Below are 19,863 nucleotides of genomic sequence, written 5' to 3'. Positions count from 1 at the left end.
CGATGAGCATTGTGGGAGGGTGTATTGTCCTGGAGAAACTGAACAACAGCACCACTGCTCACTTTTCCCCGACATTTTTTCTTCAGAGCCTCCTTCAGCTCAATCAAATAGTTGGAATAAACCCCAGCATTGATGGTTTCACCCTTTTTAAGATATTTGATAAGGATGACAGCGTCCTTATGGAATCCATTTGGCACAGACCTTCCGCATGTCCAAATATTCTGCTATTATAACACCCACACGCTCACGCGATATCCGCACACACGCAGCAATGGTTTTGATCGATATGCGCCTATCCTCCATGATCATGTCATGCACTTTGTCGATGTTTTCCATGATCACTGCACTTGAAGGCCTGCCTGAGTGAGGTCTATCTTAAGTCTCATGATGACCTGTCTTAAAACGCCTCACCCACTTCGCTACTGTTATATATCCAGAAGCGTGTTACCCCAAGTACCTGGAAAGTTTTATGAATTTCTAGAGAGGATTTGTCTTGCAGCACAAAAAACTAAATGACACTGCGAAGCTCATTCTTCTCGAATTTCCTTAGATCCTCCGCCATATCTTCTTACAAAGCCTGTAACAAAGGAAATAACAATGATAAAAAGGATCATATACGGGATGAGAGGTTCACAATATATGACCTTTCTAATGACTACAATGATATGTTTCAATTTTTATTTCTTCTTGGTGGTTTCATGAATTTTCCACACACACACACACTCCGCCCTCGTATAGCTGTCCAAACTCCTTTTTAAATAAATATAGAACGGGTGATGACATAGCGAAAAACACGTAATTCAAGATCTTTCTACACGGAAAGGCGCTCATGAAAGAGAAAACTGAATAGGACAATATTGTGTGTGCATTGATAAATGAGATTGTTCACGGAAGGTCTTTGTATTCATTATTATTATTATTATTATTATTATTATTATTATTATTATTATTATTATTATTATTATTTTAAATCGCACTTTCGATAATTCATTTGTTCTAGTGAGTCAAAGGAGATTTTCATTATCGACGCGACAACTTTAATGCATTTGCATGCCATAATAATTGTATAAATGTAGAAAGAAGTGTAATAGAAGTTAACCATGTCTTCGTTATGCGCTCTGAAGTTGTAAAAACAATGAAACAAGTAGTTCCAATTCATCTTTTGTATGTGAATAAAATTAATTTCTTTAATATTTCACCATGAAAATCGTCAACCTTAATTAAGATGAGATTGATATTGCTTTGAAGTTTAGGGAGAGTTGAAGGTTCTAAAACTGCATGTGAAAATTAAGAGGCTTCATCACTGCGAAATTAAAATACCACTAATTTTACAGTAATTATGTGATATCTTCAAATAGATAAAAGATAATCGAAAATTGGAACAAGACCTCCCTAGACAATATTATTCTGCGTGAGATATGGTTATCATAACTCATTTATCTGTTTTCGATTTCCAGCCATTTAGAAAATCGACATATATTTTCGCGTTTCTAAATAACTGCAAACGGAAAGCTACTAGGTGACTCGTGATAACGGTATCTCATGCAAAATAATATCGTCTAGGGAGGTCTTGATCCACTTTTCGATTATCTTTTATCTATTTGAAGATATCACATAATTACTGTAAAATTAGCGGTATTTTAATTTCGCAGTGATAGGGACTCTTAAGTAATCCAGATGAGCACTGTTTTATGAAGTTGGTTGTTAAGTATTTAGTGTTTCCAACTTCGGTTATTTTTATTGGTAAATCGTAGTTATTCAACTACTGTTGCCTTATTTTGATTTTAATTTCCTAACAGAGTTTAATTTTTAATTATTTATTTTATTTATTTATTTACTGAAAATTAATTTTAAAAAATCCCTTTCCGTATTACACGTACCTTTTGAAGTCATTGGTATCTTGATTAAGCAAGATTATGGTTTGTAGTCTTCAAATGTTGAGAAAAACTTGACATATTATGTGTTTGGCGTCCGTAATGTGTTGTTTGTTGTTGTCGGGGAGAGTGCTCCAATAACTGAGAGAAATTGATAGGCGTTCTTCTTTTCAACAGGGTTACCGGTCGATGGAATTCCCTTCGAGGCACCAGATGGAGAATTTAGACGGATAAACGCTTCATGTCTTCTCCAACAATCAACCCTGCTTTATTGTTAAACATCATTGTTGGATCTAATCATCCGCTGGCGACGTTTGTCAAACGAACTGCTTTTCACAACCAAAGTGTATTATATTCTACTTATCAAAATGGTGATTCACCAGATAGTATTTATTGGATATTCTCAGTAGGGCTTCTTTTGTAAATATTACTCGAACAAATGGCCTTCCAACATAACAAGTAGAGAGGGAACAATGTTATTTGTTGGGGATTAGTGGATATAGGGGGTGGGAGTTATTAGTGGAGGACGGATTTGTATATACTTGAAATATATCTTTTCTAAAGGCGTACATGAACTAGAACGAAACCTAGTTCCTTTGTCTTAGGGTTCTTCAATATGTAAAGGTAAAAATAATAGACCCAGGTGAATACGTTCTTATTTTTAGGCATTGGCTCATATAGTGCTGCATATTTCTTTCGAGGGCTACGGTCGATGGAATTGTATAATTAGGCATCAGCATAAAATGGATGTTTTAAATGTACTTCCACTTTCTTGCAATGGTTAAGAAGTGAACATGACCTGCTTTCGTATTTTTCTCCGATTTTTTTCAGGAGACTGCAGAACGTGCGTATTGCAGGCATCGATGTATTTGTTTCCAACTCTCATCTACAGAATATTGCAATAAACTCTAATGATATTGTTATATTAAAACATTATCTTCTGGTTTATTTATGAGAAGAAATCGCTGTATTGTTATTGAATTTGTATGTCACATGCAGTTGAGTGTTAACGCGCTTACTTTTGGTGAGCAATGAGTTTTAGTTAGTTTACCGGTCTTCATTACTGTTTACTTCATAGGAATCCCCAAGATCAGTTTTAATGTTCTTCTAAAACAGCACTGGTTGTAGCCCTTTTACTTGGAACTAAAGTAATTGACGCACCAATCTCTTATATATTTTTAACTTTTATACGAACAAGACGTTTTAGAAATGTGTATGTGTACAAATTTCGAAAGATTATTCCTTATGTCAACTTGTGCAGAAGGAAACGTTGAAACAAAAGTGGGTTGATAAAAGGTGTCGTTTCGTAGATACGAAGTGTTGAAACTGTGGATTTAACCCTTGGACGGCTAATACTTCAAATATAAATAATAGTGTTTAACACATGGACTTTTTTTTTTTTTTTTTTTTTTTTTAATGTAAAATTGTATTGTCGATTTACGCCTTGTTTCACGTTATAGAAAATCAGAAGTATGAAATGAGTTATTATCCTCGTTTTCTTCATTATCCTCTTGTGCTTTGCCAGTATTACACAAAGTCCCAAATTGTCATTTATTTCATAATTTGGATTTTTTTTTTTTTTTTTTTTTTTTTTTTTTTTTTTTTTTTTTTTCGAAAAGCAGCCCAGAGAACGCGTTGTATGTTACAGATATATGTACATGTATCAAGCTATGGGTTATGGTATGCGTTCACATTATAGGACAGTAGAGGATTAAATCTACACTTTCGACGGCTTCACATATCAGACACAATGCGGTTTTCAACTCTATTTATTTTAGCTACTTTCTTCAATTTCGCCTGAGAATTGAACTCTTCAGACTTGTGTATTTTGGGCGTATCCATCGACCTAATTTGTGCTAAGAGAAAAGTAGTATTATTCTCATTTCGTAATCAAAGGCGTTGAAACATTATCTTCAGTTAAGAGTAGCGCCTTCTATATAATAGTATTCTACCTACTGGAAGTAAAGTAACAATAAGATAAATGGTACTAAAGCATTTTTATCTTTGGTATATGAGTAAAAGCGATTTCGAGATAATTCAGCTGAAGCTCATCGACCTCAATCACGAACTTAAGGTGAAGTGCTTTCAAGTTTTTTTTGGGGAAGAAGTATACAACATTCTGAAATCCAGATAAGCGTTGTTCTGTAAAATTAGTGATTTGATATTCATGTTTAAACTGGAACTTATTTTTATTGTATAAATTGTGGTTATCAAATAATAGTATCCATGTATTTACTGATAGATGTTAAAGGATACATCTTCATTATAAAATTGCAAGCGTACATTGCACCTGTGAGATCCTTTTCTTTTAGTTTATATTAATATTGACTAGCGCTGGAGTCATGTCCGCAACCATTTGTTACTTTTTGGAGGCTGGTTTAGTTAAAGTAAATACGTTTAAAGAAATATAACCTAGTCCGAGAATTAGGAGTTCATTTTCTTGACAGGACTTATATAACCAGACAATGATCTTATCATGGGAGTTCTAGCCTACAAAAAGTAACAAATAATACACAAAGAGTGAAAAAGTGACTGACTGGACCGGGATTCGAACCTGGAATCTCCGACATACCGTGGCGATGCGTAAACTACTATGCCACCCAGTTCGATTCCCAGAACAGTCACCCACTCTCGAATCGGTACTTTCATCTCCCAACCACATGAGTTGTACCACAGATCCCTGCTGTGGTTAGATAATCCTGTGTCCATATACCGAGCACCTTATGACGGTTGTGATTTCATATATACTAACGAAAGGAAGAAACAACCTAGAGGTGGCTGTTCTGAGGATCGGACTGTGGGGCTAGTAGTTAACGCATCGGCACGGTATGCCGGAGGACCCGGGTTCGAGTCCTGGTCCAGTCAGTCACATTTTCACTCTTTGTGTATTATAGAATTCTCACTTATAGAGGATCTGGTGTGTAAAAAAAAAATATCGGTTGTTTCCTTCTTTTATTTGTATATAAGTAACAAATAGTTGCGAACATGACTTCAGCATGAGTCGAAATATTAACATACTGAAGAAAAAGATCACAGATGCAAAGGTAAGCTTTCAATTTTATTTTTGGATTTATGCGTTATAATGAAGATTTACTCAGAACTTAACTTTCCGTGTTACTACAACAAAAGATTCAATATCAAACTCTCACTGAAAAATATGTTAGTTTGTTTATTAACCTACTTCGTATGTATTGAATAGTTTATTTACTGCTTGTTTATTTATACTCTACTGCAATATTTCGTCCTTTCATCTTTCTGAGAACATCTTCAGACAAGTTTTTTCGGTAGGAAATACGTTTAGTAAATGTCTACTGACTGTAAGATCCACTATAACTTCTAGGCATGACAACATTGAAATTTTACACATTGTAAAAGACAGCTACCTATGTCTGATTTTTCATTGCATTAAAAGTTCTGGTTCTCAAGTTTTCGAGGTCTTGCAGATTTTTATATATTGTTCTCTTTATTCCGTAGAAGTTTGTTTTCCATAAAATCAAGAAGTCAGAAATATGGGAAAAGTAGTAGTTTAGTTTTACTCTGAGAAAACCCGCCTGAAAGTGTTCTCAGAAAAGTAAGACGAAATATTGCAATAGATTATACATCCACAATGTATTACATATAAATAGTTATTTCATTAAGAGAATTTTACAGCGATTATAAGCACTGGAAATCTAACCGCCAGTTTCATGAAACAGTGGTTGTTTACGTAGTTTTTATAGAGCAATTTTAACATTTTCATTGTGCTGTTCTTTCTCCAAAATCTTCAACACAGCCTCATCCTATCTGCGTGATCAGGGTTGGCAATTGTCAGGCGAACATTAAAGAAATTATATTTATTTACACACAGGCGATAAAGTTCGTAGAAATGCTTTGTTGTTTTTCTATACTTAGTGTTTACAACGAAGTCATAGTTAAAATAAGTGTTTTTGAAACTGAAATAATACAAAGTATGCTTTGTGTCAGAATGGGCTCTACAAAAGAGTATTTATATCATTTAGTAGTAGTACTAGTAGATGTAGATAAATCGATATGTTCTGATGGGATGAGTTACATTATGAAGCGTACTAACTACAAAATGCTAGTTTCACTATTGGTAAATTTATAGTATGTATGATAGAATCCGGCCTCCACTAATTGCATAACTTTTAAAATGATCATATATCACAATCATATAACACTTCCCATAACTCCATTTCTCAAATCTAGCTGAATTAGTTCTGATTTTATGATTTGTTTGTGATAGCAGCTATCGTAAACTCGGGTTACTCTGTTCTGAAAGTTTTTAGAGAAGTGTTCGAATCTACTTTTTTCCTAGTTTCTCTGCAGATGCATTGGAGAATATGTCTTTAATCGGAGTTAAAGCTTCATTTACGCACTCATGAATTGCAGTTATTAATATTTCAAGTTCAAGTGTCTATGTTAGTAATTGAAATGAATTTAATATTCTGTGAAAAAATCAGCTGTAATTTCTAAAGAATTTGGTACCTTAAATTGTGGTTAAGAGCGAATATGATAAGGGAACAAAAGGAAATTGTTGCCGAGTGTATCTATTTTCTTTTCCGTAATAGTGGTTTTTAACACATTCAATGTCGATATGTGGCATTCATTTTGTCTCCTTAATTTGTGTTAGAATGTCTGCTAAACACCATAATATTATTTCCATATGAAAGTACGACGTTGTATAGTCAGCTGCAAAAGAATTTTTTCGACTTCTTTGATTGTTCAGTGTTTTATTATGTATCTTGTAGCCTAACGTATTCTATATATTTGCAAGAGGCAATCAATAATTCTAGCATTATCTCTTTTGTTGAAAGAGCATTTAATATATCCGTGTATTCGTTTGCAACACGTTAGGCTTCGTAATCGGTAAGGAAAAAGGTTTAGATGTGTTCATATGGAATCCCGAGTATCTCACTGAAAAAGGAAAAATTTCTTATTTTGAGATGAAACAAATACTATAAAAAAAAAAAAAAAAAAAAGTTGAAGGTAGTACTTTTCTCACGTACTACGTATTCGTAGCATTTTTTTTTTTTTTTTTTTTTAAGTAAGTACTAGCTTATATATCATGAAGATAGTATTCAAGTTCTTTGATAAGCATCAAAATATTTGAGAATCAATGTTCAGTCTTGTTAAAAACAACTGACCACCCACCTGTTTTTTAAAAAGCCATACATACTTGCCTACGGTTGCAATTGAATCAAACATAGATGGATTGTCTTCGTCCAAATGAAATTTTCATTTAGAACCCAAGTATTAGATTCGTACATACGGTAGCCAGAGTATTGCCTTCGAAAGTAAAGTGGTTGTCCTCGTATATGTCTAAAAACCACCATTTGGCTTTAACTATTTTGAAGTTCACTAAAATTATTCTGGTGTGAATATACTTTAAATAAACCAAGAAACAGACATATTGATATACGGAGTCAGTATACAATTCAGAAATCAAGAGCAGCATTTGATATAAATCGTAAGGAGAGTCCTTTCGTGGCTTAGCGGTTAGCGTACGCGGTTTTGGCGTGGGAGACCCGGGTTCGATTCCCAGCAGGAGCTCATTTTCGGATCCCACCTTAAGCTATGGTTCACATCTCATATACCGTTCCTGCTGAAAGAGACGCTAAGGAAGAAGTACCATAAGTTCTTTTCTCGTGAGTATTATTTCTTTTGTCAATTCAACTGAAACAAATAAACAAGGAACAAAGTAAAGGATTCAGAACAAAGTAGCTTCAGCTTATGATAGTTCTATGGCTGTGAACGTCAAAGCTTTACGAAGCATTGTAGTTTTTTAGTTGTTAGATAGAAATACGTGTTATTTATATTTACAGCTCGATATCAGAAAACGTTTAGTGTGGTTTAATTTTACAGAATAAGAGTTATTATTGTAGATGGATATTTTTATGGGTACAAATTCTGTCGATTTTGACTGATTGACGTTAACTAGTCAGAAACTGAGGAAAATGATTTCTAACTACTGTAATTGTTTGCTTGTGATCTTGTTATTGAATATTAATTATTATTTGATCGTGATTACAAATGTATAGTACATATACTTACATATATATGTCTGTGTGTGTGTTTGTGTGTGTGTGTGTAGGATAAGGAAGAGTACATATATTTCTTCCAGAGGAGCGTCAGATTTCTCCTCGTTTCAGGGAGTGTAAGTCAGCGCCAAATTAAGGCACTCATTGCTCTTTTCACAGCGGCAATACTTCGTCCCTCATACCTTTCTCTTTGTAATCGATAAAAAAATACTATAGTACATTTCCTCGTTGTTTGTCAGATGAGGTGCAGAACATTTCGAAGCTTGTTTAGTAATCAAAAAGGTAGACATTTCCTTCAGTTATTTCAGTCTCATGATAGTTGAAACACTTTAATTTTGATCACATTTTTTTAGATATTTACTTGAAAACTCACTCCTTCTTTCATGTTTTATCTGGTAATAAGTCATCTCGCAGAGGCAATTCAGGTGAGACAAAATACAGGGTGATACAAAAATTTGGGAATAGATTCCTCACATCAAAATAAGAAAAAAAAAATTCATATGGACCTGTGGTCGTAAGTGCATAGTTTTGTAGTTATAGGGAGCCGAAAACGTGAAAAGATGAACTTTAAAGGTCCATAGTTCTTGTAGGACCGATCGTAGTTGGGTCAAGACATCATTGAGGAACTAGTATGTGAACTATCTAAATATCCATGTTTAAGAATGCTCCAGTGCATGCACACCAATTTTTAGAGAGGCTGTTTGAGAGTATTTGACCACTCTGCACCTACCTCTCTAAAAACAGGTGTGCTAGTACTGGAGCATTCTTAAACATGGATATTTGGATAGATCACGTACCAGGTCCTCGGCGATGTGTTGACCCAACTACGGTAGGTCCCATAATAGTGGAGCCGTGAAGTTCATGTGTTTCAATTTTTCGAGACCCTGCAACTCCGAAACTGTCCACTTTGGAGCACAGGTCCGTATGAACTTTTTTCTTATTTCGGTGTAAGGAATCTGTTCCCAAAATATTGTGACACATTTTTTGTAACACCCTATATATTCCTGTTATATCTTATCCCTTCACCTCAATCGCCTCTAAGACGACTTGCGTTTGGAACCAAAATATGTAGAGAGTTTCTGAAGGGATCTAGCTTTTCATCTAAGACATTACTGGCGCTTTGCTATCACTGTAAATGTAACAGATATACACGGTGTTTCAAAATATATATCAGGGTTCTAAGGCTTTGTAATATTTATTACATTTAACATACGATTATAAATAATACATCAAATGAAAGAGCAGCTCAGTTTTTGCTAGAAGGGTTAACTGTGAGCATCATTTGTCACATGGTACACATTGAGGCGACAGGTGAAGAAGGCCCAGGAACTTTCTGCCGGGATATGACAGAAAACACACTCAATTTAGGGGTGTCTCCTTGAAACTGTACCGTCTCGTGATGATTTGCTGACCCCCAGATGTAAACATGATGAGTGTTCACATCACCACTTAGGTGAAATGTCGATTCATCACTGAAGAGAACATGATCCAGAAAATCTAGATTGTCATGCAGCAACATTTCATTTGCAAAGTTGGCGCGTAAAGTGTAGTCTGTAGGCTTTAGAGCTTGTAGCAACTGCAAACGATAAGGACGTAGTTGTAGGCGCCTCCTTAAAATTCTCCTCACACACGGTTGCACTATAACTACAAATTCAGTCTTTGCAAAATGTAAAACACAAAAAGCTTTCTGGTCACTAGTCGCTGTCTTTGCTACTCGCTCTCTCTGTCGACAGACAGAGGAAATAGTATATGCGCATGCGTGCGTACAAAACTGTTTGAGTTGCTATTTCATTTGATGTTATTTATAATTGTAAGTTAATTGTAATAGCCTTAAAACCCCGATATTCATGTTGAAACACCCTGTATTGCAAAATTTGTATTTTAGTTTAGTGTTGTTATATTGTTGTTATAAAGATTTTCCTGCCCAGATAGTCATTTTGTGACTTGGTTGAGCTTGCGAATGTCTTCTTCAGTGCTGGTGGGAGACGAAGTCAGCCAGTGGAGGTTGTAGCTCTGCTTTTTGCTTAGAAAATACAATTCAAAGATCATGTAGAAGTCAATATAAAAAACATTTCTTTGTGTTCTGCCGTATCATTAAGTAAATGCGATAATGGACTTGTGGGAATGGTTTGAAACACTCTTTATGTATACGTTAGCGGACTCACTATTGTCACTGATACTCCATTACATCAAGAAAGAAAAAAAATAGTAGAAAACTTGTATATAGCAGATAGAAAGATTTTCCTGCCCAGATAGTCATTTTGTGACTTGGTTGAGCTTGCGAATGTCTTCTTCAGTGCTGGTGGGAGACGAAGTCAGCCAGTGGAGGTTGTAGCTCTGCTTTTTGCTTAGAAAATACAATTCAAAGATCATATTCTTTTATTCATGGTACAGAGCAATCACCCATGTTAAAAAAAACAGCATATCCAGTTCCTAAGATAGCGAACCATGTAATACTACTGGCACATGTGAATGCAATCACTATTATCAGGGAAATAAAATGGAGAAAAGTTATTCTAATTATAATATAGGCTGCTAACTTGAGCCATGGTGAGCAATTAGTCCTTAATCTGGCACTGATAACTTAAAAATTACACTTGTATATTTACTGTAATTCGCGGAAAAAACAGATTAGGCCATAGCCAGTGTTAGATACTAAACATCGGATTTTTATGCGCTGACAAATACATTTATATGTAACTAATAACGTTGTAAAAAAGCTTATATTATTTGAGTATAAATTGTGAAGTTAAAATAACATTATTTTTCACTAGCATGATTTCCGATGACATATTTTTAAACATTGACGGATTATTAGTCATTGTGTGTCTTAAATGTACAGAAATTTAACTTTTCCCAATTAGATTCCTGACGTATAGAATGGTTCCAAATGGTGAGGAGCACAAACTTCGGGTTGTAGTTTATTATATTAAATGAAAAAAAAAGTTTCTAATAAATCTGGGTGGATTTTTTTTTTTTTTTTAACCGTAAGCCATCGAATTTTGGGAAAATAATTCTGTAATGCAATCTAAGTAGACAACTATAGAACGCAAATTTAATTTTAAAAAAAGAAAAAGAAAAGAAAGGAAAAACGTCAAATTAACATCCGCTTTATGAAAATACTCACGTTTCAGAAGTGTGCGGCAGTTCCTCAGTAAATAGAATGTAAGGCTAATCGCTGATTTATGGTATTGGATACATAACGAATTAACTCAAAAATGAACAGTCTTAACCTTATGTCCAGAAGTAGTAGAACTACAATCATACAGTTTCGGTGTTCGCTGATAATTGTGTCGATTACTTTTAAGTACGGTTAAAGGAGTCGTGTGTTTAGACCCTACAACTAACTGAAAATTGAGGTAAAATTATCAGGAAATTCAATCCAGTTTTTACTACCAGAAAGAAAAATAAATTAAAAGTGTGTTAAACCTATAAAATGTGCACTGTACTTTTTCCGACAAGCCGCGTTCGTTACAGTGTTCAAGTAGTGAAGCTTCATATTTCTCTCAAAGAAGTTCCATAGGAAAGCAGGAACTTTTACATACTTATAATTCCAGGTTAACAGTACTCAGAAATACCGACAAAGGTGTCAGCATGCACCGAAACTATATGATTGTAATTATAAAAATAAGTCTTTTTACGTACCTTGCACAGAACTGTTGTATTTTCATTCCCTTTCTCAGCATTTCGCTTGTTCAAGATGGAAAGAATAAAATAAAGCAGTTTTACGTAAGGTGCGTAAAAGCTTTTAATTCTATTGTAATGCATAACTTTCGTAGTTTCAACGTATTGTATGATTGTAGTCCTACTACTTCGGGACAAAAGGTAAGATTATTCATATCTGAATCAGAATGTAAAGACTGTTTATGGGAAGGTACTCCTAGGCACGCTTATTCTTTTAATATGTCGCTTAATTCAGTATACTTGTGTCAGGTGGCTGAAAAATAGAAGGATTGCGTTGCAAGTGCTGTGAGTATTTTAACACTAAAATATTTAAAACTCTTATGGAGGAAACACAAAACGAAACTCATTAATTTGAATTTTCCCTTATTTATTTATTTGTTTAAAAAATCCTTGCTCAGGAGGTCATCTTATTATTATTATTATTATTATTTTTTTAATTATATTTAGGAACAGAGAGTAAATTTTTTATATAATCTTTCTCAAAGATGTTTATGAGTTACATTTAAGCAAACGATACATACATTTGCATAAAAGTCCGATGTTTACAAAACCATAACCTGGCGACAATGAGCTCTTCCTTTCGAGTGAAACAAAAGTTTTAAAGTCATGGCGTGTAGAATAAAAATACAACGACCTATTGCCTCCATGAGCGGTGGTAATTGAACAGCCTGTTTATACGAATAATCATTTCTTGTGTTGAAGAGTATTTCTATTCAAATGATTTATTGGAGCTGCTAGTGGAAAAGTATTTATATTTAGTATTGTTAATTTTTCCTTCTTAACACTGTAACTTGTCTACAGCGTAAATAATGGGCTGTGAATTATATTGATGTAGTAATTAGTGTTTATAATAAATAAATAAATAAATATGTGATATCAGATTATAATGATTTGTATAACTTCTGATGTATAACATTCTACGTTTCCTAATGTATAGCGTGTTTATAAATGAATGCTACTATTTTAAAAATTAATAATAAATCTATTTATTACCTTATATGTGCAAACGTTACAGCATTCTTCCTCAAGGGACACGGGCATAGCACACAGAAAGCCCTTTCCTGTTGCAACGCCACCTCGGAAACTGATGCTGAGGCTCCGCAGTAAGCATGACAAACTAATCAACATAAAACAAACAAACATCAAATAGCGCATGAGAGACTTGGACAATTGCCATTGCTTATGATTTAGGTTTTACCCGTGTAAGTCAATAAATAGATTTATTAATAATTTTTAAAACCACGCCATTCATTTATAAATATGTTGTGTAATATTTTACATTATTGTAGAAATGTTGTAATTTACAGGGAATGCCTTACTGATTTGGCATGAAGATCCAACCACAAAAGCCAAACAATATTTATTCTCAGATTACCAGTAAACTTATACTATCTGTTGTAGAGTTATTTCTTACACTATTTTCTACATCTATTATCAAACAGAACTCGCTGGTTACAGTCAGAGTTCACTAGCGAATCTCATAAACCATTGTATCTTCAATTATGGCATTTCAGCGTTCTCCAAATACAATGTTTACAATTCATAACTGAGAATAGTACACAATCGTAAATACAGGGTGTATCAAAAAGAACTTTACAACTTTGGAAGCTCATATTGATTTATTTATTTAGCTCACAGACATGGTTTTCGTGTCATTTTGTAGCAAAATACATCAAGTGTTTTACCTTATACCTGAAAAGGTTCATTGTGGTTTCCATTGGTGATGCGGTACATATTCCATCTGAACTCGATTTCTTGCCAAAGCTACCAATGTCTTTTAATTCTTACACCATTTGTAATTTGTGTGGTTTGAGATGCAACCGTTTTCTCAACACATTCTAAACTGTCATGTGTGGGACGCTCAACTGTCGAGAAGTACGCCGGGTTGATTTTGTAGGACTGTTCACAAAACTTTGTCTCACTTGCTCTACAATATCTTCAGACGTACGGGGACGACCTGAAGATTTGTTGTCTTACCGAACATCTAGTTTCAATAAAGCATTTATGTCACTGATAAATAGTAGGCCTGCTGGGAGGATCTTTACCATATTTTGTACGAAAATTACGTTGCACAGTTGTAGCAGACTTGCATTCTTTAAATTAAAACACCCAACTAGTACACTCGGGACTAGTAAAGGCAGCCATCTTTGCTGCAACTGCCACTAGCGCTTGCGGTGGTTTGTTTCCGAACTAACGTACTACTTGTGTCAAAACTTGAAGTATTTTACTAAAAAATGACACCAAAACCAATAACTCTGTAAGATAAATGAATAGATCAATATGAGTTCTGAAAATTGTAAAGTACTTTTTGGTACAACCTGTATTGAATGGCCCACCTCTGTTCCGGATATTCGACTATTAGAAAACACTTTATGCCATTAATATTCTCTTTTACCTACAAGATTATATACGTAAAGCAGTAAACTTAAGCCAGTTTTCTCTCCCTCCAGAAAAGAATAATAATAGTACGTCCTTTTTTTTTTTATGAAGTGACAAAAGAGAGGAATTTAATCACACTGAAAACAGTTATTTTATTGGCAGTTTGGATTCTTGTTGGGAATGATCTAATCTAATATAAATAAAATAAAGAGTTTGTTTGTGTGTTTGTCTGTCTGTCTGTGTGCTGCCTGGGGACCAGACGAGTGGACCGAGAGAGTTACCAAAATTTGGTCATGGGTACCTTGGTCCAGGCCCCAGATCAAGACGAAGTGTTTTTTTTTTTAATTCGAAGCAGGGGGGTCTTAAGGGGGCGTTTACCGGGACATGTAAAAGTAGTAGAAAATGACCAATATTAGTGTCGAATTTATTGTTTTCGCGGTCACTGAGATTAATGGCGAAACTCCGATCGCATTAACTTTCAAATCCACCCTATTCGGCAGCGGGCCGGGGGGTGCCTGAGATACCAAGACATGTAAAAGTAATCCAAAATGACCAATATTAGTGGTCAAATTCATGGTTTTCGCGGTCGCTGAGATCAATGATGACACTTCCATTAGCGATGACTTGCAAATTCAGCTTCCATTGTGGGGCCGCGGTGGCTCAGTGGTAGAGCGTTCACCTCTGGTGCTTGGGGTCCCGGGTTCAAACCCTGCTCTCGCCAAGTGAACTTCGTGGTGGACAAACACCGTGGGCGTGGGTTTTCTCGGGGTTCTCCCGTTTCCTCCTACTTTCTTCATTCCACCATTTCATGCATCTCATCATCACCGTCTCCTTTAGCCTAACCGGCATAAGCGTGGGACGTAAAATTCAAAGATTTCATTTCATTTTTCAGCTTCCATTGTATGCAGGCCGGGGCTTAACGGAGGGGAAGGGGGGTACCGGGACATGTAAAATTAGCCCAAAATGACCGATATTAGTGTCAAATCCATAGTTTTCGCGGTCGCTGAAATGGATAGTGATACTCCCACAGGCGTTGACTTCCAAATGCAGCCCCCATGCGAAGAATGGGTATATTCAGCTAGTAATACATAAAACTGAGAAACTGAAACACAAAAAGATATCCTAAAACTAATTATTAGTATAAAGGAAATAAAAATTTTCATCCATTCATCTAGAGCTAAGCATATTTTAAACAATCGTCAACTTCAGGCTTTTATTTACGACAGCATATTGTATAGAAAGGCGGTCGAGAAACGAGAGCATGCATAGCAGCAACTTTCTGCTGGTTTAGCATGGTTGTTCAGGTTGTACAGGCAGGATCAAAAGTGAAGAGATATTGTAGTTGTAGTGTTTTGTATTCCTTCTGTACAGTGTTACTGTGCAGATAATAAGCAGGATGAGTTTCCAAGTATTCCAACACCAATCCTTGCTTTATTATTATTATTATTATTATTATTATTATTATTATTATTATTATTATTATTATTATTATTAATAATAATAATAATAATAATAATAATAAAAGCCAATACCTATTGTAGTATCATCCTATTTGTACCTTAAAGATTTCTGGTGATGTTGCGTGCTCAAATGTGGATTGTACGATGCAGGTACATACGAGTTGACGAAACAAAATAGTTTACACGGTAACGTTACAAAAGCAGAATTCCTATGGTATATTCATGACTTACATGAATGCTTACTGTTGCCGTAGATGTCGAACTACTCAAACTTATGTTCTCAGACAGTAAGATGTCGAGGAAAATGCAGCTTTAACTGACAAAATAGCATACACTTTTGTTTATTCACTGCAGTACTACTTTTGAATGAAATTACTAGTAAAAATAACAGTTCTTGATTCTTCACTATCCTAGAGCACTCTTACATGGACACAGCCTAAACGAGAAAACAGGCAAGCGACAGTTCTGAAAGCAGACTGTATTGACTGTAAACATCACCCGGAATTGAGTGAATTGATATGCCTATATATAATTTCCGGATGAGTAGCTGCCATTGTGTCAGAAAATATTAGAGTATGACTGATTTACAGGCTAAATTCAGGTTCGGGCGAGCAAGTTTTCATAGTCTTATGTATTTGTAGATAGTGTTAAAAGTGTGGACCTATATAGTTTTTACAAGTTCTGCACTCATGATCGTGTGTTGTTGTATTGCAGTAACCAAAGGCGTGTATAGTTCATCTGTTCGAATTATGCCGTACGAATAATGGTGTATCAAAAGATACAATTGAAGACTTTTCGAAGGAAAGATGGAAAATGAAGTATTTTCTGAATATGTTGTATTGCTCAACCTTACAGCAAACAGTGTGTACAAACTAGCTTATAAAACTTGTTCCATTTATTTGCACTCTACTGCAAAGCACTGCTTAACATATGTTGGTAAAACTGAAAAAGACTTTACGCTTGTTTATTTATTGTTTCCTTCAAACTAAATGTGAGTGATTCTGACGTCTACGCTTTCTGGTCACAAGTACTGTGTGCTATACATATTTATTCAATGTACAGCAAATTAGGACCAGACTTCCTGCCGTGTGAAAGTACGTGTATCCTCCCCGCGGACATTGTAGCTCCTAAATCGTGATGAACGGGCAGGTGTCGTACCCTCTTGAGAAAGAGGTGTATTTAAAATGCAGAGAAAATTTCTAAGTAACTGAGTAATGTTTCGCACTAGTGTTGAAAACATCTTTTATTCCTCCAGATTATCAAATAGTGCTTTTACAGACTCTTACAAACTTTAGTTTAGAGTGCCTACAAGCAATGCTCTTTTTCTGAAAAGGAAAAAAAAAGTTCCAATACTCACCATGACTGCGTTATTCTATGCGTTCTGATTAATTGTAAGGGAAAGTGTCCAAATCTAAAGAAGTGAACGAAATAGACATGCATTGATGACATTACCTTATATAATATACTCTTGTTGGAGTCTTTAAATCTATATAAATTAAAATATTAATTTAGTAAATAGAGAATTTAAAAAAAAAAGACTTAAGAAATAGCAAAAATCTGTAGAAAAAGATAGCAGTACTTCGTACTGCCTAAAACTGCGCACAAGTGAAATTTTACAAGTTGGCAGGATTTAAATAGAAATATGTACTTCTGTTGATAGGTTAGTGGGTGAAGATATAATTTCTGTTTTCTTACTGTTTAAAATATTATTTTCCAATTCAGTACGAAGAAATCCAATCTAATGACAATGCGATATGCGCAATGTTATATCCTACATATCTTCTGTTACTGCTCCCGGGTTCCATTCCCGGTGGGGACACTTGGTCGAGAAAGTGTAAAAGCTTTGTGAAGCCAACCATCCTGATGAGTTTTTTTTCTGGGTTTTTCTCATTCACACCAGGTTGCCGGGATGGTACCTGTATAATAGTTCCTGGCCGCGTCCTTCCTTTCTCATACTTTTCTTCCTCCCCTATTCCCCGGGTAGTGTGGTCGCCGAGGACGCCATACCCTCAATGTGACGGGTTAACATGGTCATAGATCCTGAAAGCCCAGATATCTAAATCCTAATCTAAATCATTTTCTGTTAGAATCTCTTCGGAATTCTTTTGCACTCTTCCAAATTAGCAGCGTTCCTATGCACCTCTTCCATCCAGAAAGAGTGCTAACTGTATTGTGGTGCTTTACACTCAAGAGAACTTTACATATACAGGGTGTTACAAAAATTTGTCTCAATATTTTGGGAATTTATTCCTTACATCAGAATAAAGTCCATGTAGACCTGTGGTCGGAAGTGCATAGTTTCATAGTTACAGGGGGCCGAAAACGTGAAAAAAATAAACTTTAAAGACCCATAGTTCCTCTATTATAGGACCGATCATATTCGAATGAAGACATCACTGAAGAACTAATATATGAACTATTCATCTTTCAGAACCTCCGGTACTTGCACAATCATTTTTGAAAGGCTGTTTCGGAGTACTTGATCACTCTCCACTCCACCTACCTCTCTAAAAATTGGAGTGCAAGTACTGGAGCATTCTTGAACATAGATATTTGGATAGTTCACATACCAGTTCCTCAGTGATATCTTCCCCCGACTACGATAACTCCCATAATAGTGGAGCTATGAACTAAATTTCACTTCTTTCACGTTTTCACCACGCTATAACTACGAAACTATGCACTTCCGACTACAAGTCCATATAAACTCTTTTTCTTATTTTGATGTAAGTAATATGTTCCCAAAACATTGTAACATGTTTTTTTAATACCCTGTATGTAGTATAGTTTTTGCCTAAGGATTTGCACAGTAAAATTTTCGAGAATCTAGAGTGAAAAAGTGTGGCTTAGCCGAGACTCGAACCCGGGTGCCAATTTGACCATGCTAGTATGCTGACCACTACATTACTTAGTCTACTGCCTGAAATACCCTACCTTCTCACTGTTGAGGTCGATGTTAAGGTATTCAGATCACTAGAACTGTGCGACATCTTGTATTGTGTTTGGTATTTGTTGTTTTCGATATTATAAGAGAAAATGGTGAGAGTCAGACCATATGATATACAAAAGATGGTTATTGAGGGAAAGTTAAGATTATGTAAGGGAATTGGATGGCAACACTGATTCCCGAATTTCCCTCAATAACTTCCCTTCCAAAGACACCAGTGTCACATGTTGTGTATCATTGGAAAGACAATTCCATCACCTTTCAAATAAGCCATGTCTCACCTCTGTCGAGTAAATACAGAGTGAGTAATAAGAAACATGAAGTCAAAACTGGTTCACAGCCTGTAGCTCTCAGACCGTTGAGATTAGAGCCAATGTTCATATGAACTTTTTTTTTTTTTTTTTTTTTTTTTTTTGCTTAGAATCGCCCATACTATCATTTTGTGACGAATTGCCCTTTCTTCCTGCACCACTATGTATAGGTGCGAATTCTATGACTACACAAATTATGGAACAGTCTATACATCTTAAACGTCTGAACATTGACCTCAAGAGCGAATACTGTAGACTGTCATGGAGTGAATTAAATAGCGTAAGGTTAGCTCAGTGACGATAAACCGGGAGATCCGGGTTCGATTACCGGCTCATTGTGCCTTTTCACTGTAAAATTTCATTAAATTCGTTGCATAGGATATAGTGCACGAAAAAAAGTCGGTTGATTCCCGTTATTGTGTATATAACAGTGTTAATATGTTACTTATTTTATGTTTATTTGTTTGTTTTGTTGCAGAGTGGTGAACCAAAGCTGTCTTTTACGCGAACAGATTCCGATCCTTACTGACTAGTGTGGATAGAGGAGGCAGAAGATGCTCACGGAAGCGAATGAAAGGACGGTAAACATTTAAGGAATGTGTTTTATCTCTTGACATTTTAAACAGGACAAAATACAAAACGGCGTAGTCAGGATTCTAGTCAGCAAATGCATTGGTGCTTGAGAGTTTTCTTCTTTCCAAAGAAATGATAAGAGAAGCATTTTATAATTATTGTATAGTACTTAAGAGACTATATAAGAAAAGTATTTTATTTTTGTATTCGTGTGATACATATGTACTGCTCAGTGTTTGGAAAGTTGTGGTTGGACATTTTATAGAAGCTTCGTTCTTTTTCATGTTCTCTTTAGAGCAGTTTTCATTAGCTGCCGACTGTATCTCTGGGCGAGATTATTCTTTTTAAGAAGCTGTTCGTGTTGAATAAAATGAAAAAAAAAAAAAATGATTAATGATAGAAAAAGCAATTAGTAAATGAAACAAGCGATTTTAAGAAAAATGGAAACGAAGAGTTATTCTTTTAAGAAAGTCATGAAAAGTGGGAACAGCGTCATTTCAATGTAGAACAACCATACGAGCTTATTTTTCTCTGTCGCTTTCTCTTGATGTGGTTCTGCAGTTGATGCACTAATCTCAGTCCGAACTTCTCCACATG

General features: G+C 35.3%; 1 protein-coding gene across 2 annotated transcripts in view; it reads left to right on the top strand.

Moving 5' to 3' along the window:
- LOC145691116 (uncharacterized) overlaps window positions 1-19,657 on the top strand; it is a 51,210-nt gene extending 31,553 nt beyond the window's left edge. The window contains exon 5 of one of the 2 annotated variants that reach the window (XM_081766828.1): window positions 19,172-19,657. In XM_081766828.1, coding sequence (XP_081622954.1) covers window positions 19,172-19,222 — 51 coding nt within the window. In that variant the 3' untranslated portion in view covers window positions 19,223-19,657. Of the gene's footprint in view, window positions 1-2,051; window positions 3,452-19,171 lie in introns of those variants that run through there. The other variant, XM_081766827.1, reaches the window with a different exon arrangement.
- Window positions 19,658-19,863: the final 206 nt, after the last annotated feature.

The sequence above is a fragment of the Thermobia domestica genome, chromosome 7 (assembly GCF_964235325.1).
Source record: "Thermobia domestica chromosome 7, izTheDome1.hap1.1, whole genome shotgun sequence".
NCBI lineage: Eukaryota > Metazoa > Arthropoda > Insecta > Zygentoma > Lepismatidae > Thermobia > Thermobia domestica.
Note: the sequence above shows the minus strand (reverse complement) of the source record. Positions and strands in the feature narration are given on the sequence as shown.